The sequence below is a fragment of the Coenobita brevimanus genome, chromosome 21, assembly GCF_032717465.1.
Source record: "Coenobita brevimanus isolate Jiangsu-jjx chromosome 21, ASM3271746v2, whole genome shotgun sequence".
NCBI classification, from domain to species: domain Eukaryota; kingdom Metazoa; phylum Arthropoda; class Malacostraca; order Decapoda; family Coenobitidae; genus Coenobita; species Coenobita brevimanus.
In genome coordinates this window covers 26926211-26953879 of record NC_136974.1, presented here as the reverse complement: position 1 = coordinate 26953879, position 27669 = coordinate 26926211, and the positions used below count along the sequence as shown (strand labels likewise).

Sequence of the window (27669 nt, the reverse complement as noted above, 5' to 3'; positions counted from 1 at the left end):
CATTGCACTCAAATTTCATAGAAGAATAAAACAAAAGAGAGAAAAAGCAGCAAACCTAACCAATACTGTCCAGCCTAAACATATCTAAAAGCAGCACAAGCATCAAAATAATTACAGTATTTCATACCATAAATAATAAAAATAATAATAATAATAATAATAATAATAATAACAACAACTGATAACTTAATAAAAATAAAATGGCGGACCCAGGGCATTTATAGTACTGTATTATCTTCAGTAACTTTATTCCATTTTCTTCAGTGCACTTACACCCTCATTCCTAATCCTTACATATATCCAGTCCTGTCCTGCTGGTTTTTATAGTCCCTCACTCTTAGTAAACTTAAGTTATAATCAGTAATCATTCTTTTTATATTTCGATCATTACCACAAACCTCAAACTCACTCTTCATTTACAAGTTTTCAATGTTAAACTGAAAATCATAGCAAAAAGCACACACCAAACGAAGCATTATTTATCAGCTCCCTAACAGACAACAGCCTTTCTTTTCAGTAACATCTTTAATATGGTAATTTTATACACAGTGATTGCCACCCTCATCATTATTTTCTCGTCAAAAAACTCAACACTAAAAAGAAAAAACAGCAGAGAAATTAAACAGTAACTCAAATCACACTCCCGACGAACATAAACTACACGCAGTTTTATCATCACTTTATTTCTTGATGAGCATTCAAGACTAAGTGAATTTAATCTTGACTATGAATATGATATACAGTACATTCATCGTTAGACATAATGTTTAATCATCAGTTCGCCTTTTTGGTTTACCTTTACAAGCAGTATTGCAACACCCAGATATGCACACAAAAATTAACCCACACATCAGCTTAAAACTATGACGGGCCTATGATACACACAGCTGGGCGTCATCTTCATTGTAATTTTTAAACCACACTTGTTTGGGTGTCATCTGCTTTGTAATTTTTGATCCACACTTGTTTATCTAATCAAAGTATACATCGCTGTGAGAAATTATATTAGTAAATTAAATCAAAATCCCACATAGGCCTAAAACATATTCCCAGCTGGAGATATTGGAAGTACACCCAGTATGCGGGTGGTATGCCTACTGCAGGAAGGCGGGGGCGGGGGCGGGGGCGGAGGGGGCGCTTCGTGACCCCACCCGGCGCAGGCGACGACCCAACACGCCAAGCTGATGAGGAGAGAGGGGGAGGGGTTAGTGAGGTCACTGGGAGAGATAAACTGATTGAAGTAATCCTAGTGGCTTGTAAAGAGGTTAATGTAGAGGCTGGTGAGGAAAAATAGAAGCTGGACTGGGGGTGAGGGGTGAGTGTGAGAGTGGTTTGGAGGCAGTTCTGTTGTTGTTGTTGTTGTAGTTGTTGTGATGGTGTTGGTGGTGGTGGTGTTTGTTGTTGCTGCTGTCGTGGCCCCAAGTTTATCTGAACTTGAACTCGGTGAACTACACCCTGAGGCTTCCCTTCTCCTGCAGTCCACCATTTTTTTTTTTTCAGGGACTTCAGAGGGACTTAAGGAATATTTGTATAACAGGGCAGCAGAGCCGTCTAGTTTTATCGGTATCATCGCGTGATACCGTCCCTCGCCTCCACCAGCGAATTATATATATATATATATATATATATATATATATATATATATATATATATATATATATATATATATATATATATATATATATATATATATATATATATTCTAACTCACTGTGTTTGTATAATTTTATTATGGCTCCATTCAGGTGACTTTACCCAAGAAAGGGTTAGGTGGTTAAAGATAATTACAGTAGGGTAAAAATCCTGGAGTGGGAAATGTTAGGGAGGGAAATTAGTGTCGGGGTTGTGGAGGTGTGATGCAGGCCTAGAGTGGTGTTGGTTGTTAGGTGGGGAGGTGGGGTTGGTTAGGAGTTAATGAATGGCCGTGAAGTTGAAACTATTTACATAAAGCAATTGAGGCCGAATTAGGAAGAGTTCTGAGGGAGTGTGTGGAGAATTAAGAGAGAGAGAGAGAGAGAGAGAGAGAGAGAGAGAGAGAGAGAGAGAGAGAGACTTTTATAACCCCGCCATTACAATGTCAAACTAAATCGCCACTCCTCTGAATTCATTAGTCAGAGTAAATATGGCTTGTCTAATTAGGTCCAGAGAGAGAGAGAGAGAGAGATTTAAACAGATTTCCATTCCATTCATAGGACATAACTTTCAAAATTACTTCGTAGTATTGTTCATGATTATCATAATCATTATTATTATTATTATTATTATTATTATTATTATTAATTATTATTATTATTATCATTATTAACTATTATTATTATTATTATTATTAATTATTATGATTATTATTACGTATTATTACCATTAATCATCATCATCATTATCATCGTCGTCGTCATCGTCATCTGTCATCATCATCATTATCGTCTTTATTCTTCCATCAAGAGCGTATACGTCCCAGCCTCGGTACTTAGTCCAGATATTTAAGGCAAGAGAAGCGTCACTGTATAAGCAATAAACTCCTACCAGCTCTTGGACCCAAACCCTCACCGGCCACATCCGGTTGGATTACCTTAACCCAATGTTCCACCAGAAGCTGAAATGTTGGCCTTGTGCTTACTATCCAGGAGCAAATCTAACTTGTCCCTCAGTGCAGTAACCTGAAGGAAACGCTACATTAAGTGAGTGGATGGTGAACACTCCGCCTTCCACATGTGAAACAGCCTAGCCGTACTGAAGCTTTTGCAGGACTTCTTGAGCATCCCATTACCTGCTAAACTTTCCCTGATACCACTACTGGCAAGCAGGTTGCCGCAAAAAATTCTCAGTTCACAGCCCAAGTATGGATATCACAGTCAAGCTTATTTTCTCCGTTAATGCTGTATGTTCATAAACCCCTTCAGCCCCCCGGACGTCTTTATCCTTCTGCTCTATCTAGCGTTGGAGTATGCTTGAGACCCGCTCAGTAGTGAAAGGGTTACTGAAAACTATCCTCCCCAGTTCGAAAGCCTTCTCCTTGGCAAATTAAAATCATCTGAAGAGGATATGAATTGATTAAGAAGGACATTACCTTTCCAAAGTGGTTAAGTTACTTCCAAGATAGGTAAAATTTCCTTGTAATATATTTCTAGTTACTGTAGAGCATTAAATAGATTTGTATTCGTGGTGGGACAGAAGAAAAAATAGTTTCTCAGCAATATTCTTGAGTCCCAACTTTCCCCTGTGATGATGCTATATTGACTTATACTACTTCCATGATTCCTCAAATTATATTGTAGTTATAAAAAAAATGCAGAGTCAGTACAGAAAGCAAGGACTGCCAGTTCATAGCACCAGCTAGTACAAGCAATATTTTATTTACAGGAGGCGAATGAATGAAAAGTATTGCAGTTTGACTTGGTATTTGCACCCATAGCTATCAGTACCACTATCTGTCTGCCAGTCAGTTTTCCAAAATATGCAAAACATACAGTACTGGCTTTCTTTACACGTTAAAAAGCCGGCTGTGTTCTTCCTATTTCACAGCTGTTGAGTCCCCCATTGGCAAAGACCATCATAACACTCTTTTCCCCCATACAGAGCTCAGTAGGTTCAAGTATGAGACCGGATGGAGGGAGGGGGGGTGGAATTAAAGCTGGCAAAATTACAAGGCAAACAAGGAACGACTGAAGGTGATGCTAGAGTCTTATATTGTGTAACCTCCACCTTTGAGTGCTGTGATTATTAACCTGTCACTTGAAACTACAAACACCGTCTCAAGTGTGAGTGTGCAAAACGTACGATGATTCACGTAACCCATGCTTACTTATAGTGTGAAAGGAGTTCTGGCGACCGAAGATTACTGTGTGTTTTGGTCAACGATCTGTTCCTACCAGTTTTAATTGTCTCCACCCCCTCTCGTACTAGGACCTACTGCGATTTGTGTGGAGGAAGTGTTGTAGTGGCCTGTGTTCATGGAAGGATGACCAACCGTGAAGTCGCAAGAAAACAGGAAGCTCACGAGTAATAAGACCAACACTGCATATTCGCACGTGTTGAAAATTTGTCTGACAACCCACGAAGTCATATAATTGCGGAAGTGAAAGCCATTGGTACGTAAGCCATGAAGTACTGGACAAGTACCTGGTAGGTCAAATTACAATGCATTGTTCCATCCTCGTTCTATAAGTAATTATAATATACTGCATGTATTGTTTGGTGCGATGAATTGGCCGGCTAAGTTTATCGTTCTTTTTTTTTTCTTTCTTTTTCTTTTTGTAGATGTACTTTGGAACCTTAGGTATGATGTTATTTCATACTCTTGCAGGGTAAATATGGAGGGGAATACGAGTTCCCTTTCCGGAATTTGATGGGTTAATCTCAGTATAGATAATTTACGTTCGTCTGTGCTCAGGCTATGTCGTTTAATTTTTTAGTCTTAGTACAATATATAAATTCCAAGCAGAAATGTGATTGAGGTCCCGTCAATAAAGCTCTATTTTTATTAAGTTAGTAATATGTTCTTCAATATTGTTCATCAAGTGGCCTCTGTGGTTGACTAAATTTGCTCAGAATATGTTAAAATTGTTCAACCAGTCACAACATTATTTGAAATTCTTGGAAACAAAGGCAATAATATGATTTTACTGAAAATTTCTTGATTAGGAGGAGAGAGAGAGAGAGAGAGAGAGAGAATATGCGGCTTTACCAGAAACTTTAACGGTTAATACTCACCGCTAACCGTCACCACCGTAACATTCTCCTTCCCTGTACACCCATGTAGTAAACTCCTCCCACCTCTCCCACCTACCCACGTCCCCATGTATCCCACGTATGTCTGGTCCTCCCACTTAGCTCTGGACACGGGAATTTGGGTCTTATATATAGAGGGAATTAGGACCCGTTTCGCTTGACCGTTATGATGGTGGGCCCGCTAGTTTTGGTTAAGTTACCCGTCGCTTGTTCCCTGATGCTGAGGGAAAATGGGAGGGAGGGAGAGAGAGAGAGAGAGAGAGAGAGAGAGAAAGAGAAGAAGAAGAAGAAGAAGAGTGACAGGAAAGAATGAAAAGAAGAGGGAATATGAAAACTGAAAGTTGAAAAGATAAAAAGGCTTGAAAAGGAAAGACGAATTGAGAGAGAGAGAGAGAGAGAGAGAGAGAGAGAGAGAGAGAGAGAGAGAGAGAGAGAGAGAGAGAGAGAGAGAGAGAGAGAGAGGGAGACTAAATAAAGGAAAAGAGGGGAGAGAAGAGAAAAGGCAAGAGCAGGGAGGAGTGACAGGACAGAAAATAATAGAGGGCAATTAACACTGGACAAAAGTAGGGAAGGAAGAAGAGAAAATTAAATGAAAGACGATGAGAGAGAGAGAGAGAGAGAGAGAGAGAGAGAGAGAGAGAGAGAGAGAGAGAGAGAGAGAGAGAGAGAGAGAGAGAGAGAGAGAGAGAGAGAGAGAGAGAGAGAAATGAGAGGTGGGTCGGTGGGGGAGGATCAGGCGAAAAACAATTAACTGGAAGTCAGACGTAAGGGAGACAGAGACATAACTAGATATTGACAGAGGCAGTCGGACACCCAGCCATACAACAGATAGTAGTACTGATCCCTTACAATGAGAGTCGGGTAGATACAATATATAAAAATCCTGAGGGACACACGTAAAGATGAACACACCGACAGAACGACAGATACAAGCAATTTGGCAGAGACTTATAGAAAGAGTTACAGAAAGAGATAAAGATACAGCAGAGAGACAGAGTTACAGACGGAAAGAGAATGAGTGAGAAAGACTGGCAAAGATACAGACAGGAAAACATTTAAAACTGACAGAACGACAGGGACAAGCCTACAGGCTGAAACGAATGACAGTTGAAGCACCGTACAAACAAGGAGAAACAGACAGACAAAGAGATAATTAGAAAAAGATAGAGATAAAGAGACAAAGATACGGAGACAAAAATATACAAAGAAAATGTGCACTACACCGAAAGAAACACGACAAAATTTCTGACCTGGAAGCATGCTACATTACCTTCAAGCGCACTTGGGGATATAGACAGTATATATATATATATATATATATATATATATATATATATATATATATATATATATATATATATATATTCTCTGCCAAAAGTCATGCCCGATAAACCTACCCAGTTCCGAACGTTGGCTACGATCTCAGGGTTGGAGAGGGCTTGCTGTTCCTCCAGCTGGAAGCGCGCATCATCCTGCATTGGCACCTGATTGGCTGAGGGCGGGTACAGCTCTGCGTTGTCGTCCAGTGGGAAGCGCGGGTCATCCTGTACTTGAACCTGATTTCCTGGGTAGGTCTCGGCTCGCTTCCCGTGGGCGCCGAAGCAGGAGTGGCCGAACTGGGAGCATTTGCCTGGCGGGAAAAGAATTAAACACTGAGATGCGCCAGAAAGAGCTAGCAACAGGAATGGAGGGAGATAGCTTAACAGAGAACGTGGGAAGGGCAGATAATTTCGATTGCAAGGAAGTTACATAAGGACAAGCACTTTCTTTAAGTACGTTTGCTGACGCTTGTCTTGCTGGGAGCATAGCATCTTGGCCACGGTAGCTTTTAAGCGTGGTTGCAAAAACACTCCCAGAAGGCATCAGTCTGGACCAGAATCAATGTAACTACTGGATCCCCATCTGTTGTATATGCAGAGTTTCGTTGAAAGTGTTTGTCAGGATTAGGGGTTTTGTTACACACACACACACACACACACACACACACACACACACACACACACACACACACACACACAGAACAATGGGGTTCTCACACCTGACATTCCGAATTTGGTCCAGCATGACATCCTCTTAGGAGACGCATCGCCCATTGCAGGTGGTGATCAAAACGCTTTCTCAGAGGACGTCAGTATGGATCAAACTCGGAACACCAGTTGTTGAGAAACCAGTGACTGCGTCTACAGAGTTCCGTTAATAATTTGCGTTAGCGTTTGGAATTTTGCTACATACATATATAAAACTCCAAGTCAGTAATACTGTTGATGCATACAGCTAAACAGAGTGGTAGACGAACACAGATGGTTGGATAGATAAAGTGAGAGGGAGAGCGGATGAAAGCTGGAAGTGAAACATAGGTTGAGAAATACGTCCGGCCTTAACTCTGCTGGGGTGCTCGTGTGATGTCTTCCCAAATCATACCCTGAGAGGACATCAGTAAGGACCAAACTTGGAGTGTCATTAAAAAAAACAAAACTCAGAGTATTTAATTCATAAAAGAAATTAATGGGAAAGAAGTGGGAGGGTGAATAAGTAAAATCGAAAAAAAGAGAAAAAGAAAGAAAGAGGGACAGGAAGAATTAGGTTGAGACAGCATTAGGAAAAGGAGAAAAAAAAAGTAGTTGTTCGATTGCCGGTACCGGTTAGTGCATATGTCTGTAACTATACATATATATATATATATATATATATATATATGTGTGTGTGTGTGTGTGTGTGTGTGTGTGTGTGTGAATGTGGTTACCGATGTTTTTATGTATATACTGTATAATTAATAATAATTTTAGCTTTAGAACCTGCGTATTGGCCAGCTCCATGATGCCCTTTTTGTTAGTCGCGTTCTCTTTCTTTTTGTATTCTTTCTTGATGTGGCAGTCACTTCTACCCTTCAAAATTAACTGATTCCGCTCAAACCTGGACACAATGACCAGCCTATGACCTAATTGTGTCCACAAGGTTTTGGTTACTGGGCAACTACTCGATGAAAGCAACGGCCGAAAATCCCATTTTCTCGTACTTTTCTTGTTTCGAGCTGTAGAAGCATTACTATACCTCATACCAATTCATCTGGCCAGGCATGTATGGCAACACTGTTCCTGCCGAGATTCTGATTGGCCGGAGGTGTTTGTTCGATTTCGTTGTTGCTTAAACCGATACTCTCTTAATTATCAGATGTGATACTGAGTTTGTCGACAATACAATCGTCAAAAGCAGTAAGAAATCCGTTATATACTTAACAACAATGAAATTTTCCTTGGAAGATAGAGATATGAGTCAACAAAGTATTATAACAGTCCAAGTCAAGGTCAGCATTCGAACTGTTCCTTAATATCTCCGACACTCCTTAATATAAAAGAAAATGAAGGAAACCTGCTTAATCTAAGCGTTGGTATAACACACATTTAAATTATAAGATCAGTCCACATCCTTAAATCGTGCCATAACTCTGAATAATTAAAAATTCTAAAGAAAAGACGAGTTCTCCGGGGAGGGAGGTTTGAAAAAATCATGAAAATCAAAGTAGGCTAAAGGAAAACTATTTCATTATATCTCCTCTATTATCACAGTACGGACTTATCTTAAAATTCAAATGTGTTATACTAATGCTTACATCAAACAGGTTTCCTTAATTTTCTGTTATATCAAGGAGTGTCGGGGATATTAAGGAACCGTTCGAATGCTGATCTTGACTTGGACTGTTATAATACTTTGTTGACTCATATCTCTATCTTCCAACGAAAATTTCATTGTTGTCAAGTATATAACTGATTTCTTATTGCTTTTGACGATTGTATTGTCAACAAACTCAGTATCACATCTGATAATAAAGAGAGTACCGGTTTAAGCAACAACGAAATCGAACAAACACCTCCAGCCAATCAGAATCTCGGCAGGAACAGTGTTGCCATACATGCCTGGCCAGATTAATTGGTATGAGGTATAATGGGAGTAGAAAGCTCTGACTCCTTTAGGCGTAATCTTGAGGTCTTTCCCTATCAAAAGTGTGCCATCCATTATTCCCCTCTCTCTAATTTTCGAGTGGCAACCCTGCGAAGATTGGCCTCAGCATCTGCAGCAACCAGAACCGGTTTTCAAAGATGTCCCCCTAGTTCCCCAGCGGCACGATGGATTTGAATGAAAGTTTGCATACTTATAGACATTGACTAATACTACAACTTTCTTTCGTACACCTACGTGCTACATTGGCCAAGTCAGGGGTCAAAGGTCATCAAATGCAAAAACGGTGAAAATAGCTAACATCACGACTATGCTCACACGAAATCCTAAGGCTTCGAAGACTATTAAGCCAGGGCCATGATTTTTGGCTGGAATGTTGCACTGGAGTACCTCCAGACTAAAATGACATTTGGTGTCGAAACGCACTTCCAGTCGCTGGCAGCACCTCCTAGAAGTTGTATATACCTCTGGTCGGCCATTCTACGAATATGACATTCCTTAGCTCCGCAATGAGTGGTTGGAATCGAATGAAATTTTTCATGCTTATTGACCTTAATGCATACTACAAGTGTATTTTGTATATGTATGACCTATATCCGCCAGGTCAGGGGTCAATGGTCATCAAATGCAAAAACGGTGAAAATAGCTAAAATTGCGACTATGTTCGCGCGAAATGCCAAGGCTCCGAAGATTATTAAGCCAGGGCCATGATTCTTGGGTGGAATGTTGCACTGGAGCACCTTCACATAGATATGACTTTCAGCGTCTAAACTCTCTTCTGGTCTCTGACAAAGCTTGGTTCGCTTAGAGCTGGCCATCGTCGATGACAGGCTTGTTTTAACTTCGTTCTTGGCACTACTTTCTACTTTTAGAAAAAAAGAAAATGTCTTTCAAGCATGTCCTTACTAGAATCTGCTGTCTCTAACAATTTTTCCTGTTGAATTAACACCAGAGGGTTTGGAGGGTTGGGGAAAAGTGTGTCAATTTGTTATCCATTTCTTAAAGGTACGTAAAAGTAATTTGTGTAATTTAGAGATCATCTAAAACAACGTAAGAATAGGTAGATAGATAGATAGGTAGGTAGACTGAGAAAGGATGTGTGTGTGTGTGTGTGTGTGTGTGTGTGTGTGTGTGTGTGTGTGTGTGTGTGTGTGTGTGTGTAGGAGGTGATAATATGTGAACAGGTAATATGAACAGAGAGAGAGAGAGAGAGAGAGAGAGACCTTTAACCTTACCCAACCATCACCCCTACCTTCACAAAAATATCGGTCCATCCAATCCACCATCACCCCACGCGAGGTGGTGGGACTCGAGGCCAGACTTAGCCAGCCAGAACAATTTAAGATCAACCCCTTCGATACGCTGATATCTTTTATTATGGTTGTACCGACTCCACACGATTTTATTCAGCTTTATTTATTTATTCTTACTGAAAGAATTAGATAAAGCCGTCAGTAATTTATTCTCTAATAGGTCCCTCTCCTCAGTTAAGTAAAATTTGTGGTGGATAACAAGTGTATTATGTAAAAATAAGTCACCATACGGAAGGGATTAAGGATAGGTGACGACGCTACACACTGCATACACAGAAGAACCGCAGGCTTCCTCATAAGGGTTTGAACTTAAGCGTATAACCTGACCCTCACTCCCGTAGCACCTTCTAACACTAGGCTACGTAAATAGTGCAGATCAATCCCAAAACTGAAATAAATGAATAAAATATGGTTCAGTAAAAGTCTAGTTGTAAGAATTAGCCTTAGCAAGGATGAGGGGTCGTTCCTGAATAGGAACAAATGAAACACTATAATTCTATGCCAGTGCCACTCGTCCAAGGACTGGTAAATGGTTAAATCATTGCTTCCCTAGTGAGAAGCAGAATTTTGCTGAAGACTTAGGTCTGTGCACTCAAACTGTTGTAAATTGTCATTTCTCCTTATCTAGGGTGACTGATTATGAATGTCTGTCGTTCTCGTTGATGTAAGCAACCTCATCTTGGAGTGTTGGTGGACCATCTTACGAAAAACTGGGCACCTTAAATCAAACTACTGTCACTCGAATCTATCTGGATTCACAGTTAGGACAAATACCCGCACAGAAAAAAAAAAAAAAAAAACTAAAAATTCTTCTGCAGCTTTCTACCTCTTCCTTGAGTGCACTAGGGTTCTCAACACATACTAACGTAAAAAGAAAGAAAAGGTCAAGATTGATAAATGTTAAAGAAGGAATGAGAGTGTGTTTGTCCAGTATTCCTCCAAAAATACTCGTGCAGCGGATATGCAGATCAGTCAAGCCTCTGTGTCTTAGGAATCGGGTACCGTACGTTTGTGTTAATGTGATTTTCATAATTATAGGCGATAAATGTATCTGTTTATCATCAGTCTATCAATCTATATCTGTCTATCTATCTATCTGTCTACATAGATAAATAGATATGGATATTGTATATATAATCCCTTTACATTATTATTTTAATGAAAAAGAGGAAGGTGTTCCCTAAAAGTATTAGTTTTTTTTTTAGTATGCCCAACAAATAAGACTGAAAATCACTTGGTTAAAGAGACAGACAGATTCGCCGATGAACAGTTTAAAGGAGAGAGAGAGAGAGAGAGAGAGAGAGAGAGAGAGAGAGAGATTAAATGGCGATAATTAAGACCAGTACGAAATTGAGAAATAGGAAAGAAAATTGAAAGAGAGACAGCCAAAGAGACAGAGAGGAAAGGGGATTAAGAGAACCAGGGTTAATTGAGCAAGAGATGAAGAAAAGGAGAGAGAGAGAGAGAGAGAGAGAGAGAGAGAGAGAGAGAGAGAGAGAGAGAGAGAGATGAAAGGGAAACGATTTAAGAGAAAAATATAAAAACAAAACAAGAGAAGCTGCGGAGAAGTGGGATGTGGAGAGAAAGAGAGAAAGCCACAGACAGCGAAAGATAGAGAGTTATAAAGAACATGAAAGGCTGGGGGATAGGCCGTGGAAATATCGTCAGGAGAGAGAGAGAGAGAGAGAGAGAGAGAGAGAGAGAGAGAGAGAGAGAGAGAGAGAGAGGCTAAAAAGGGAAGAGAAAGACATAAAAGAAAGATAATCGATTAGAGAAAGAAAGGGAAGAAGAAAGCATGATATAAATATATACATTAAGAAAGAACAAAGAGAGAGAGAGAGAGAGAGAGAGAGAGAGAGAGAGAGAGAGAGAGAGAAATCCCAGGCAATATCTTCAGGCGAGGGAATTTTTTTATCTATCAAAGAGGGGCGACTCAAGCCTGGTAGATTAAGTGGTGGTGGCTGTGGTGATTGTGGTTGTGGTGGTAGATGCGGCTGTGGCGTTAAATGGTAATTGTGGTAGGTGGTGGAGGTGGTATTTGTGGTGGTGACTGTGGTTGTGGTAGAGGTGGTAGTTGTGGTTGGTGGTAGTGGTAGTATTAGATGGTGGTGGTGGTAGTTGTGGTTGGCGATGATGGTAGTAGTTGCGGTTAGTGGTGACTGCAGTTGCGGTTGATGGTGGTAGTTGCGGTGGGGGTAGTTGTAGCTGGTGATAATGATAGGCGTGATTGTGGTAGTTGTGATTATGGTGGTAGTTGTGGTTATGGTGGTAGTTGTGGTGGTTAATGATGGTCAAGGCCGATAGTGGTGGCTGTGGTAGTTGTGGTTGATGGTGGTGCTGGTTGTGGCAGTAGTGGAGATGGTGGTAGTTGTGGAGACAGGCTTGATCACGTGAGTTGTGTTTTGGAGTGGGCGGAGTGGTGGTAGTTGTGGTAGTAATGGTAGCTGATGTGGTAATTGTGGTAGTTGTGGCAGAGGTGGTAATTTTGGTATGGGAAAATTGTCAGATGATAAGTTGAGAGAGAGAGAGAGAGAGAGAGAGAGAGAGAGAGAGAGAGAGAGAGACGAGGGGAGAAAGACGAGGGGAGGAAGGAAGAGAGGAAGGGGAGGGAGGATGGGTTAAGCGGAGGGAGGGAAAAAGATAGATAGATTGATAGATAGAAAGAGACACGTAGAGAGTTTGGGGGAGAGAGAGAGAAGGAGAGGGGGAGGGGGAGAGAGAAATAGAGAGGGAGGGAGGAAGAGAAAAGAGAAAGTGAGAAAGGGGAGAGAGGGAGACGTGAAAGAAAAGGAGTGAGGAAGAGAGAGAGAGAAAGAGAGAGAGAGAGAGAGAGAGAGAGAGAGAGAGAGAGAGAGAGAGAGAGAGAGAGAGAGAGAGAGAGAGAGAGAGAGAGAGAGAGAGAGGGAGGGAGGAAAATTGTAGGGTAGTGTGAGTGAGATGGAGGAGGGAGATTTTTGTGTGGAAAGTTAGAGAGAGAGAGAGAGAGAGAGAGAGAGAGAGAGAGAGAGAGAGAGAGAGAGAGAGGAACTGACGGCTAACGAAAGTGGAGTAAACGGAGAAACAGAAATAAAAAGAAGATTGGAAGTGAAGAAATGAGAGAGAGAAAGAGAGAATGTGAGAGAGGCAGATAGAGAAAGAGAGAGAACACGAAAGACAGAGAGAGAAAGAAAATGGGGATAGGCAGAAGTCTGTGGATATAATTTCAGAAGAGAGAGAGAGAGAGAGAGAGAGGGGGGGGGACGGGGAGAGAGAGGACACAATTAAAATGTCAGAAGTAATGTAGAGTCAGGGCCGGAGATGGGGTGGGGAGGAGGGGGGGAGGAGGGGAGGGAGGAGGGAGGAAGGAAAGGAAGGAGTGGGGAGGGAATAACCGGGGAGGGAAGAAAGGAAAGTGAATGAGAGAGAGAGAGAGAGAGAGAGAGAGAGAGAATGGAGGAGGGATGCATGTAGCGAAAGAGGGAGTTGGAGAGAAGAGAGAAAGAAAGAAGAAGGAAGAGAGGGAACAGCGGGAGGAGGAGAGGAGTAAAGAGGAAGGAAGGGAGAGAGAAAGGAGGGAGGAAGGATGAGAAAAGAAGGAAGAGAGAGAGTAAGAGTGAGAAAGGGAAGGAAGAGAGGCACGTAGAACATAAGGATGCCACAGACAGCCATAGAGAGCCAATGACAGCCACAGAGCCCTCACAGACAGCAACAGAAAGCTCATGAAATCATACAGACAATCACAGAATATCAGACAGACTGCAGACAACCATATACTAACAGACACTACCGGAACCCTCACAGACAGCCACAAAATCCCCACAGACAGGCGCAGAATATCACAGACAGCCACAGAATCCCACAGACAGCAATGTTCCTTAGAGACAGCCACCGAATCTCACAGACAGCAATATTCCTTAGAGACAGCCACAGAATCTCAGACAGCAATATTCCTTAGAGACAGTCAGTAAATCTCACAGACAGCAATATTCCTTAGAGACAGCCAGTAAATCTCACAGACAGCAATATTAATTAGAGACAGCCAGCAAATCTCACAGACAGCAATATTAATTAGAGACAGCCACAGAATCTCACAGACAGCAGTATTACTTAGAGACAGCCACAGAATCCCACAGACAGCAACATTAATTAGACAGCCACAGAATCCCACAGACGGCAATATTTCTTAGAGACAGCCACAGAATCCCACAGGCACCCATCATCCTCAGCCCACAGACAGCCACAGTCCTAACAGACAGCCATAAATTCCGCAGCCGGCTATCGACTACCTACGGATGGCCACGGGATCCTCATAGACAGCCAGAAATCCAACAGACAGCCACGGAATCCCACAGACAGCCACAGAATCCCACAGACACTCACAAATCCCACAGACAGCCACAGAATCCCACAGACAGTCACAATCCCCAAACAGCCATGATCCCCACAGACAGCCGCAGACTCCCACAGACAGCCACAGTCCACACAGACACTCACTCAATCCCACAGACAACCACAGAGCCCCACAAACAATTATAGACTAGCCACAGACAGCCAGGTGATCCCCAGCGACAGCCGCAGAAACACTGCAGACAGCCACAGAGTTCCACGGACACAGACTCTCAAAGACGACATTAAAATCTCAAATTCACAGACAGTCATAGAAGCCACAGACAGGAACGCAAAAATCGTAGACAGCAACAGCAACCTCAGAGACTACAACAAAATCCCACTGACAGTAACAAATTTCGCAGAATCCAACAGACAGCCACCGAATCACACAGACAGCCACAGAAGCCTCACAGACAGGAAAAGAAGGCTCATTGAATTCCACAGACAATCACAGATAACCACAGACAGCAATATAATGTCAAATAGAGCAAAGACAGCGCCAGGATAACATTTACAGCTACAGACGCCTCACAGACAGGAACAGGAAGGTCACAGAATTCCACAAACGGCTCTAGAATCCCACAGAGCAAGACAGTCTTCAAGAGAGCCACCGAGTCAGCAAAGACAGCACCAGAAATACCACACACACACACCACCGAGTCAGCAAAGACAGCACCAGAAATACCACACACACACACACACACACACACACACACACACACACCTCACAAACAGGAAGAAACTCAGAGACAGCCAGAAAACAGTAACCCAGGGACAGGAAGAGCCAAGCACCTTAACAGCCTCCAGAGTGTTGGGGAGGGGATAGTGGGGAGAAAGGAGGAGGATGGGAAAATTAGAAGGAATGGAAGAATGGGAGAGGGGAGAGAAGGTTAGGGAGGGAGGAGAGGAGAGAAAAGGATGGGCAATGAGATTAGAGAGAGGGTAGGAGGGACAGGGAAAAGTGGAAGCAGTGAAGGAAAGGTAGAGAGGAGAGAAGGGGAGGGGAGGGAGGAGAGGAGAGGAGAGGAGACAGCAGTAAGGGACGGAGAGTGGGAGAAAGACTAGAAGGGAGTAGGGAGGAGTGGAGAAAGAAAGGGAAGAGAGGAAAGGAAAGGGGATGAGAGAAGAGAGAACGAGGGAAGAAGAGATGATGGGAAAAGAGTGAGGATGGAGGAGAGGAGAAAAAATGGAAACGAAAGAAGATAGAAGATGAGGGTTGGAGACAAGAAGGGAGAGGAGGGAACAGAAGGGGAAAAGGAAGAAAGAAAAGAGGAGAGAAGAGGAGAGGGAGGGGAGGGGAGAGGAGAAGTGTGGGACGGGGCGAAGAAAGGAATCGAACTGAGAGAAAAGGAATGGGGAAAGAAGAGAAGAAATAAAAGAGGAAATGGAGGGACTGGGTATCACGGGAAGAGAAGAGAGAGGAAGAAAGGAAAAGAGCAGGTAGGAGTGAGGAAGAGATAAGGTGGATGGGATGGTGAGGGCAATTACCTTCACTAACTAGCCATTAAGTCGTTACCTGAGGGACAACCGCCCTAATTCCACTCTTATATAGAGCAATTTAGCCTGGTATATGCATAATTTAGACGTCACCTCCCAGAGCAGCATACACACCTTTACCTTACCTTACGAGACACACCTTAACCTTACTTTACGAGACAGGGAACAAGACGACATTCACCTTGACTCTACCCTCTCTCGACTTCATACAGCATTCACATTAAGTACTACACCATGTCTAATGAGACAAACAGTCAGACACATAAAAAAGGGCCCTACATCCTCAGGAAAAATGTTATGGACTACAGCACTTTAGTTTTCTCAAATTATGTAAAATGTACATCGCAGCAAAATCGTACCGATTGTGTTTACATGTATCTGACTGAGGTTGTGTGTGGTTCTGTGATGTGTATAATTTTTTTCCCTTTAATGCATGCTTGCTCGCTGTTGCCCACTACAAAGAGAGAGAGAATTCTGGAAACCAGGAGAAATAAAACGCCATTCACCTACATTAATTACCTCACCTGTCGTAAGGTATGGTGTAGACAAGGAAGTTATAAACCATCTATAATCATGCTCTCCTCTGATTTACGTTTTACCAAAGTTACTTTTTTTCTTGCCTGTTATACACCCCCCATAAAGCATTTCACTCCAATTTGCTCGAGTCCATACACTTCTCATCCTCTGCATACTTAGATCTCTATTATTCAGAATCTTTCCCACGCCATCCATTCACCCACTCGGCCTTCATCTTTCCTTTCAGTCCCTATATTTTTGTTGTATATATCTTTTTTTATCAGTCCCTCCATCACCCATTCTCTTCATTACAGAGAATTTTAGCACACCCTTGTCTGTCCTTGCCATCACAGTGCGTCTGCGTCCACATCTATCTATTTCGCTGTCACTTGTCACTGTGTCAGACCATCTCATCCGACATACAGACCTGAGGTACTTCATTCATAACACTTCTGGTCCCTAGCACTGACAGACAACGCCTTGAATCCACATACCACAGTCGGCACTGCTGTACCTTCACACACTCAGCTTTGACCGAACGGACACTGATCGTTCCTTCCTGGCACCATTAGGCAGGTTTACACAGCTTAGGGGAGACCACTAGTAGTAGCAGGAAACTGTCTTGGTTTTCTTGGACGAGAGTGAGAGGTTTTTCATAAGTTCAATAAAATCGTCTAGATTTTTTTTTTAAATGCAAACAAGAATCACTGGCTAGAAGCATCCAGAGCTGTTCTTTCTGAGAAGAGTAAACAATAAAGTGGAGTTAGAGATCCGTTAATTTTAAGATATCTGGACACACTGCGTTGAAAAGACTGGGGGTCATAGGCAGAGAAGAAATACAGGCTGAAGAAGACAGTGTCAGAGGTGGCCGTTGCATACATGGAGAACTGAGTTGCACACATGAAGACCTGTGTGTCCAACTCTCATGCATTACAGAGTTGGATAGAAAAGAGGCGAGAGTTTGCTGCCAGAAGGGTGCTGCAGGTCGGCCGTAATGGAGGAGAGATGCAAGAAGACAATTTAGAATATTTGTGACCACTGAAGTAGCGATGACAGAAGGACAGAGATGCAACAGTGCTGAGAAGAAAGGTTGTAGGAAGTTAGTAAGAGGATAGGAGTTGATGAAACGAAAGGCTTTTGACTCCACTCTGCTTGGATGAGGTGTATGTTGAAGAGCCCCAGCACAGCAGAGTTATTTTCCACACAAGTGCGATGAGTAAACTAAAATAACATACATCATACTGAAGAAGTTAACTCATTCGGTATGATGACATTCTCTCTCTCTCTCTCTCTCTCTCTCTCTCTCTCTAATCATGTTAACCCCAAATGAGTTTATTCAGTTGGGTAAGACCCTAAGTGCGAAGGCGTTAATGGAGGCTTTATTTGGCCTATCCAGTTCGAAAAGTCTTCCCTAATCTACGTAAAGTCGCCTGATGGTGGCAAGAATAAATATATCATCGTACTGAGGAGATTAATGGTGATAGTAAGATTTAGGAGCCTCCGTAGAACCTCTCCCTTATTTACTATATTTCTCCATTTTTATTCATCATCATCATCATCATCATAAAGGCCGTATTCTCGTGGATTTAGGAGGCTTTCTATCTCCTCCTTACCGCTTTATTTCTGACTGTTGTACGTTCATGCTTTCTCGTATGTAAGTTATGCTATATTGACATTAAATCATTATCAGCATTATCATGCTAAGGGTCGTATTCTCATGGGTTTAGGAGGCTTCCCAGCACCTCTCTACTAATTTATACAAGTATATAACTCTTGATGTTGTCTCTTATAACATCTTCAGCGTATTTCGTAGGAACGTTTCAATAAAACTTGAAAATTGAGCTAAAACTATGTCTCATAATTTTAAAGTTGCGACAACCTAAAAATGTGTCTCAATATTCCAAAAACAAAACAAAACAAACACAAAAAAAAGACAAAAGAAAAAATCAGAAAGTTGATCTGAAGCACGACGGACTGAAAAACGAGTCACTTTCACGCTCGGTTTGTTTACATTTTTCTCACACGCCGCACAAGTAAGAAGAAGAATACGACGAGACTAACTTTCCACTCTCAGTAATTTTGACACATCTGCTGAAAAGAACCGTGACATTATTAAAAAAGATAAAAAGGTAAACATTATGCAGGGAAAATGAGGGCTGACAATATATTAGGACATCTTACAATATTTCATTAACTTTCTCATGGCAGCGTTTTCTCTCTCTTGGCTGTTTTCTTTCGTCCCGTATTCCCGCCTACTGGACGATTTATATAGCTGACTGTGATTTTTGGAAGTCTGAGAATATTAATACTGAAACCTTTAACCCCTTTATGGTCAAGGTAACTCTAATATTCTATTTCATCTAATGCCAGAGTGGTTCAGTCAACCTGAAAGTGTTAATAAAAAAAAAAAAACTACATAGAATTACAATAAAGAGGAAATATTACCAAAAGAGTGAAATGAAATCCAACTGGAAATTAATCCACTCGCTACGAATGGTCTCCTTTCAGTTAAAAAATTCGTCAGTGCAGCATCAAAAATATAATTTGAATTATGTCATTGTATTAAAGGAGAGAAGACTGTCACCCCATCTCCACGAGGGTCTCTCATGAGGTGAGTAAAATCGTCTGGTGATATGAATGATGAGGAATGTTAACTGATCAGAGAATATGTGATTGAACAAAAGAAGATGTTGACGCTGAAAAGAGCAAGTAAATAGAAGAATGGGGCAGAGAAAACACACAGAAAGAATGATGGCCAAAGGAAAAGCGAGGCGTAACAGGCAATCCCCAACACCCCTTACAAGCCACGGATTGCCTGATGTGTAAGAGGGCCCGAGGCGAGGGTACCGTAGCCCAGGACACCACCTGCGTCTACAACAGCCTTTACGTGGTATAATTTAAAAAAAGAAAAAGTCCCCTTCTTGGAAAAAAAAAAAAGTCCGTTTCTTGGATTCGAACCGTGGCGAACTAGCACAGTCTACTCCAACCCTGGTGCTGGAGAGGGGCGCCTTCACGTGATGGCACCGATATAACCAAGCAATTCCTCTGCCCGGTAATACAAATGCCCTTTAACTCCCTTCCTATCCCTCGAAGGAAGGATGGTGGATGCAGGGCAGGGGTAACTTTAGCCTGCAGTCCACTGGGTTCAAGTTTTAAATGGGCCTGAGACTGCAGCTACTACTACTCCTCCACCTGTAAACCTCTATCACCACGCCATCGATGCACTCAAGTAAGTGGAGACTAGACCCCCCTAAAAAAAAAAAAGGCCAAGAAAAAAGGAAGAAGGGAGAGGAAGTGAGGACAAAGAAAAGATAGGATGCTGTTGAGAGAGAAAAATAACCATGATAAAAAAAAAGAAGACGGGAGGAAAATTGAAGACGCAGGGAATAAAAGAGGCTATTGAAAGGTAAATAATTGGTTCTTTTCTTGGCGGGAGGGAGAAAGAGAGAGAGAGAGAGAAAGAGAGTTTAAAAGAGGCGGGGTGAGGTGGGGTGTGTGTGTGAAAGTATTGCCTTGTACGAAACTCCGGTCCCCGACACTTTGACTTGCTAATTGAACTGTTAAAAGGTGAGAAGAGTTACCTGTGCTGGGGAGGAGGGGGCGGGGGAAGCAGGGAGGGAAGAGTGGGCATGTGGGAAGGAGGGAGGGAGGAGTGGGGGTGTGGGAGGGAGGGAGGGACGAGAGGGGGTGTGGGATGGAGGGAGGGAGAGGGAAAGGAGTGTGGGAAGGAGGGAGGGAGGAGTGGGGATGTGGGAAGGAGGGAGGGAGGAGTGGGGATGTGGGAAGGAGGGAGGGAGAGGGTAAGAGGTGTGGGTGAAGGAGGGAGCGAGGAATGAGGGTGTGGGGGAAGGAGTGAGGGTGAGGAGGAGTGTGGGAAAGAGAGGGGAAGGGGTGTGAGAGACGGAGGGCGGAAGGAGTGAGGGTGCGGGGGAAGGAAGGAGGAGTGAGAGTGTGGAGAAAAGAGGGAGGGAGAGAGGAAGGCGTGTGGGGTGGAAGGAACAAGGGAAAGGTAGGAGGGAGAAGGGGATGAAGCTAAGGAAGGGGAAGGGAAGGCTGAAGATTTGGGAGGAGAGGGGAAGAAGGAAGCGTAGGAAAGTGAAAAGGAAAAGTCGGAGGGAAAGAGATGGAGGTACAGGGGAATGGGGTGGGGGGAGAAAATTGAAGAAATGGAGAAGGAAAGGGAGACAGGAAAAAGGGATGAGGGAGAGAGAGAGAAACACTGAAGGGAAAGAGAGGAAAGTGGGAGAGGGAGAGAGAGAAAAAGGAAGGGGGAAGAAGAAGAGAGAGGGAGAGGGGAGGCGGGAAATGGAAAGGGAAAAGGAGGGCAAGGGAAGGCTGAAGAACCGGAGAGGGGAAAGGGAAATGAAGAGAGGAAAGGAGGTAAGGAAGAAGGAGAGAGGAATGAGGGGTGAGGAAGTGAGGAAGAAGGGGGTGAGAGAGAGACAGGTAGGGAGGGAAGCGGGGCAGGAAGGAAGAGGGGGTTAGAGGGGAAAGAAGAGTGAGGAGAAACTTTAAGAAATGGAGAGGAAATGGTCAATCGAGGAAGCTGAGAGGGGAGGGGAAGATGGAAAAAGGCAAAAGTGAAGTAATAGTGAACGAAATTTGGGAGGAAGGAGAAAAGAAAGAAAGGGAGGGACAGTATGAGTGGTAAGAGAGGAGAGAATGAGGAGAGAAAGGAGGAGAAGGAGAAAGAAAAAGAAGAGGGAGAGAAAGAAAGAGATAGAAGAGTGAAGATTGGATAAGAGCAAGAGGGGAGGAGGGGAGAAGCTTGGATTGAAGAAGAAAGGAAGGGGAGGGAGAGAAGTATAGATGACAAGAAAAGGAGAGGGTAGGAAAAGGAAAGTTAAGGGAGATGATTGGAGTAAGGGAAAGATGACTGTGGAGAGAACGTTTGAAAACAGGGAAATGGTTAAGGAAGGAGACATGAAGGAATAGAAGACTGGATAAAAAGGAATAGAGGAAGATGGGAAGGAAACAAAATGATGAATAAAAAAAAAAGGATACTTAGTGGGAAGAGGGAAAGGGGGAAGAAAGGGAATCAGAAGGAAAATTGAAGACGAGGAGAAAGGAGGGAGGGAGGAAGGGGAGAGGAGGGACGGGAAGAGGGATGAGAAACTGGAGAAATGGAGAGAGAGGATGAGTGGAGAAAATGGCTAAAAAGGAAAGGGGGAAGAACATTGGAAAAGAGGAAAGAGAAGGAAGAGAGGAGAGGAGAGAGGAGGGAAAAGTATGGGAGATCTGAGAAGTTAGATAAACGGGATGAGAGGAAAAAGAAGAAGTGGAATGGGCAAAGAAGGCTGGAAGAAGGGAGGGAGAAGGGAGAAGGACGGATGACCTGAGAAACGGTGAAGGGGGGGAGATGAAGGGGGGGAGGTGACAGGGAAGGAAAACTGGAGAAAGGGAGAGGACTGCTGAACTTTAGGGAGTGGACTGTTACTTTAATCGATCCCTAAAATGGCCTTCATTACTAACATATACAAACTCACTCATTGGTCATTTCGAGGCAGTATGTTTTTTCGTCATGAATCAGGTGACGTATTTCTCTGGCTTATTTTTGCTATTTTCAGACGATTTAACTCATCTTAGGGAACACCTCTCTTGCGAAGGGATTAATGAGGGCTATATCAAACGTCCCTAGTTGGAGAGGGCTGTCCCAAACTGACTGAAATCGTCCGGAGATAAGAAGAATGGACCAAAGAATATGTCATAGGAATAAGGAAGTCAAAGTTAGCTATGAATCTGATATCTAAGTTTGTGAGGCTAAGGATATGCCCATCTGTTTATAGTCAGACGCCTTGATTCTCCACCATTAATCTGCCCTCTCTCTAACTCACTCCTCCCTCACTCATATTCCTCTCCACCCCAACCCTCCATCTATCCTCGCCCTCCCTCTTCCCCTCTCTCCCATCTCTCTCACCCCCTTAACTACCCATCCTTCCAGTCAAGGCAGGCAGGAAAAAGCAAGAAAGGTTATAATGCAATGTAGAAAAACTATCATGGGAACTTCAAGGGATAGTGTGATTCGGAAATTAGTTCTCCATAATTCTAAGCCCTTGATTACGTGGACTTTTATTTTCATTTATTATTATTTTTGCAACCTTCATACAAATCTGTCTGAAAAAAAGGGGAGGGCCATTTGTAGTGATGAAGGGGTTAATGATGGCTGTAACTATCCCCTTCAGTCGAAAGGTCTGTCGTAAGATAAACAAAATCATCTGGAAGGAGAGAGAATAAATATAATAAAATGTATGTCCTCGGAATGAAGTAAAGAACACTCCCACGGTCAGCACAATATTTTTCTGTTCCAGGTAACCCTTGCTCTGCTTTTGTATTCCGCTGTGAGGGCGTCATAAAAGCCTGAGGGTGTAAATGCTGTCACGATCAACCCTCTTATGGTCGGGACAGCTCTAGTATCCTCTTCCTGCTTACACCAAACGGAATGATTCAGTTGAGAGGGAATACAAGAACCTAAGTGTGTTTATCTAAGAAAAATAGCTACCAATAATGCATAAAGACGCTCCATTGTTGCTCATTCCCCCAAGATTCATGGACCTTCAATCAATGTCCTGCTCTAACCATCATTTTCTTTTTTTTTTTTCTTTTTTTCAGGAGAGACAACGCAAGGAAAACACAAAATCTCCCCGTCTATGGTACTTTCTCGGAAATGTAGGTAAGATGCACAAACATATGATCAACTTCCTATCGCAGAAACCATTTGCTGTCTGTAAGAAGAAAAAGATTACGAGAGTGCAGATTCTTTGTATTATTGTTCTTCCTGCAAAAGCAATCTTAATGTCCGTTTCCTTGTACTTTAGATTTTTTTGTACCTCTCTCTCTCTCTCTCTCTCTCTCCATCTAACTCTACACGCTGCTCTCAAATAACCCACGTTCACTGCACGCTCTCTCGACTTAGGCCCTTCCAGCAGTGTCCACTTTTCGCACCCGCACGTCAGAGTGGGAATTAATACTAAGTGGTCCATTGATAAGAGCTTCTAGTCGGCGTACAGGCCTTTCATAGTTTCCAAGCGGGGACAGGAGGGTAATAGATCATGCTTAGTAATGCCAGAAGGGAAAGTAAACTGGCCATCCACTCTTCATCCACTGAGCCCGGAGATGTCTGCCTCATTTTACTCTCGCCATGACCTCACGATTCTGTTCAGCTTAGGATAGACTCTTGGAACTGGAGGGGTTACACCTTCCCTTAATAAACCCTTCCTAGATGATTTACTAAGCTGAATAAAATCATCTGGTAGCAGAGAAAATAAATAAAAAAAAAGTCAGGAGGTATCAGACAAGTAAAAGCATTGGCCTTCTTTAGACTCGTATTCTCCTCTCAAAACCTTCTCATCAGTAATTGATTTTTGGATCCGGCTGGTTAATATCCTTGTGCAGCTTACTTATGCAAGGACACAGAAGAGTATAGTACCGTAAACATGATAAATTAGTTACGAAAAGGTGTTAGGGAGCGTCCTTATCCGACAAGAACACACTTAAAGGGGAGGTATGTGATTGTCTTTTGTTGTCGTTTGCGATTCCTTGAAGTGGTTGAGAGAAATAGGCTACTTCTTGCCAGACGTGAGAGGGAGAATGGAGGAACTGCTCTTATTTGTGCTGTAAATGTGTGTGTGTGTGTGTGTGTGTGTGTGTGTGTGTGTGTGTGTGTGTGTGTACAAAGAAAGAGGTAAGAATTTTAGCCATCTACGAGGAGGGGAAGATTTGGCTGAAAAAAAAAAAAATGGTGGAGTGAAATGGAAAGGAAGATGGGGTGAGGCTGTGTGTGTGTGTGTGTGTGTGTGTGAGTGTGTGTGTGTGTGTGTGTGTGTGTGTGTGTGTGTGTGTGTGTGTGTGTGTGTGTGTGTGTGTGTGTGTGTGTGTGTGTGAAAGAGAGAGAGAGAGAGAGAGAGAGAGAGAGAGAGAGAGAGAGAGAGAGAGAGAGAGAGAGAGAGAGAGAGAGAGAGAGAGAGAGAGATTATTAAAAGAGAAAGAGAGGAAAAACAGAAGAGGAAAAAGTAGGAGAGAGGTGAGAGAGGTTGGGAGAGGGAGAGAAGAAAAGATAGAGGTGAAAACTCTGTGTGTGTGTGTGTGTGTGTGTGAGTGTGTGTGTGTGTGTGTGTGTGAGAGAGAGAGAGAGAGAGAGAGAGAGAGAGAGAGACCCAACTATTTCCAGTCTATATTACAAATGAACAAGCAATAAATAATAGTTCAACAGAATGCAAATATACCTCATTACTGGATAATGTGGCTGCTATTTAAAGCAAAAACATAGGCAACGCTACGCTGTTGCAACCCTCCATCTGACCAACATATCCCTCACCTCCCTGCACACCTACCCAGGCGGATAACGGCCCTCAACCCCCCTCCCCAATCTTTTATTTTAAAGCTGGGCGTGAGGAGAACGCCTTGAGTACACTTAACCTGGGCCTTTCAGATTCCATGTGCAGGTCGCATTGAAATCTTTGGAATTATTATTATTTTTATTATTATTATTATTATTATTACTTCATTATTTTCAAAAAAACAAGACACAGCATTCTACCTATCAAAAGGCACCAGTTCACTATAAGACACATAACTATGTGAAATTTCATGACTCTGTGGTGAATACTTTCTGAGTTCTGGCCCGGAAACGAAATCTTCACGCCCTGCCGCCCAGTTTTACGGACGGTCATCTATAGATTCCAGTGATAACAACACCCTCCTCTGACTTTGTCAGGTGGAGGGTAAAAAGAGGCATCATTTTATTTCGTCTATTTTTTTTTTCTTTCAAAGTGCACAGCTTTTTTTTTTTTTTTTTTAAGGCTTTTTAAAGCAGTTGATGGTGTTCCTTGAGAAAGGTTGCTCTCTTTCTCTCTCCCTCACTCCCTCCCTCCCTCCCTCTCTCTCTCTCTCTCTCTCTCTCTCACCTGATCAAACATTACGGTAATAACCCACAAATGAGGAGATGAGACTCTGAGATGGAGTTGTGTGGATCAGGCTTTCTTCCTCTCTTCTCTGTCTGTCTGTCTGTCTGTCTGTCTCATTTATTATCTTTCATATAATTTCATGTTTTCATTCATTTATTCATTCGTGTCTTTGTTTCTCGCACTGACCCTGTCTTTTCCTCTTTTAGACCTTCCGTTTCTCCTTCCTTTATTACGGCAGTTCATTCATTCTTTCCATATTTGTTACTCCTAATTTCAGGTGATTCTTCTCCTTCATTCGTAATTTTTTCCACTTTCTCTACATTTTTTTTATCACTCTTAAATCTTACCCTCTTTTCCTTGATTCCCCCAGTCATTTTGCCAGTGTTTCTATGCATACGGGAATTTCCTCAAGGGGGTCTAGCAGGTCTCAGGGCAAGGCACGAAGAGATAAGTTTATTGCACGAAATTTATCCTAGTAAAACGACGTACTCTCACAAACACAAACTGTGTGTGTGTGTGTGTGTGTGTGTGTGTGTGTGTGTGTGTGTGTGTGTGTGTGTGTGTGTGTGTGTGTGTGTGTGCAACCTATCTCACATTATTTGTTTCGTCGTCACAGGTCATCTTTCATAACATTAAATCATAGCTACAGCAGCTGGCTATATGCAGTTAATATATACAGTACAGCAAGTAATAACTGTATAATCTTAAGTTTTATGTTAATCCTATGGTACAATAGCCAGCGCTATTTTTCACACACCTACTGAACCTATCATGGGTGAGGCAAGTCACGCATCCTGTCCCAAGTGCAGTAAAATTATTGGATTCGGTTGACATTGATTCAGAGGAGCGTGTGTTTACTATGCTATTTTTACTCTAACATGGCACAGATTTTCGTCCCTTTGCAGCTCGTTTCACGTAGCTGAGTGGCAGGGACACAGTGTTACAGCAGTATACACTTACCAAAGCACTTAGAGTAGTATCATAGTCTAGTGTCAGTCTATATTTGCAACTCAGAAGATGGAGAGGTGGGAATTGTAGGCCAAGTTAGAGTGACAAGGAGTATAGTTGTCATCATTAACCCTATAATTTTCGGGACAACGCTGGCTATTTGTATTCCAGTTAATGCCAGGCAGTTTTATGCAGGTGACAGTTTCATCGCGCCTGAGAGAACTAATATATGTAGAGATGCAGAACACAGCGACTGACTACATGTGGCTTTACCCCTTCAGCCCTGATACATATTTTTCTCTTCACTATTCCTACCAGTTAACAATGTTTTTAGCTCTGGGTACACATTTAATAGTGGAGGAGTTTGTTGGAGATTCTAGCTAACCCCATCACGTCGACAGGTTTTCCCGGCGTTGAGTAAAAGTGAGGAAGTGAAGGAGCTTTGTGGTGTGGATGTGGATATGATAGAAAACGTTAGGAGAAATACACTGAGGTAGTTTGGCCATGTGGAGAGGATGGAGGGAGAGAGACTAAAGAGGAGAGCGTATATGATTGAGGTGGAGGGAGGGACAGGGAGAGGGAGGCCAAGGATGAGATGGAGGGATGTAGCAGAGAGGTATATGAGAGAGGGGTGTGTGAGCTGGGAGCAGGTCAGTGAAATGGCTGGGGACCGCGTGACATGAAAGTGATTTGTTTGTGGTCACCCCTTATGGGATTAAAGTGTCTGGCGATAGATAGATAGACAGATAGATTGATAGATAGACTGATAGAGTAAAATCATCTGACGGTAGCAAGAACAAACTGAAAAGGACGCACACCGACGGACAGGCTGAAGAACTGTTACTTCGTCATTTTTCTTTTTTCTTTCATTGTTTGCGATTTTATTTGGCACAAAAAGAAAAAAAAAAAATAGTCACTGTATCAGATACTTTTGTTGAAATCTTGCTTGCTTCATCACTGACTATGATCTTAATGTTTTCTTACATCATCTCGAATTATATAAAAGACTTCATAATACTGTAACTGGTAGACATGTTGGTGTTTTACTGTGATATTACTAAGAAAGATACTCCTTTAAGATGAATAAAGTCTTTCTAAGTTTGGTTGAATCAGTAGTGAACGTAGATTATCTCACGAGCCTAGAGTATGGGTGAATGTAGGGCCAACTGAGCATAAAATTAGATGGAGTCTGTATTTTGATCCGAGTCTAGAACCTTGGCTCACACTTGAATATGAGTCAATAATGAAAAGCTGGTTGAGCGTAGAGAATGAGCTAAGGGTTAACTGAGCACTGTATAGAGATCATGTGAATCTGAAGTCTAACATGAACCTAGAGCACGACCTTACCCTAGAGTGACATCAGTGTAGCGTGTTGTGAACCATGAGTTTGAGCTGAGACGAATGGTAAGGTGTAAGCCAAAGAGTACTCTCTAAGTCTC

General features: G+C 42.5%; 1 protein-coding gene across 1 annotated transcript in view; it reads right to left on the bottom strand.

Moving 5' to 3' along the window:
* Window positions 1-566: 566 nt before the first annotated feature.
* LOC145392193 (uncharacterized) overlaps window positions 567-27669 on the bottom strand; it is a 115143-nt gene continuing 88040 nt past the window's right edge. Inside the window, exons 2-3 of the mRNA XM_080266642.1 lie at window positions 6126-6358; window positions 567-1181 (exon numbers count right to left, since the gene is read on the bottom strand). Coding sequence (XP_080122768.1) covers window positions 1095-1181; window positions 6126-6358 — 320 coding nt within the window. The 3' untranslated portion in view covers window positions 567-1094. The remainder of the gene's footprint in view (window positions 1182-6125; window positions 6359-27669) is intronic.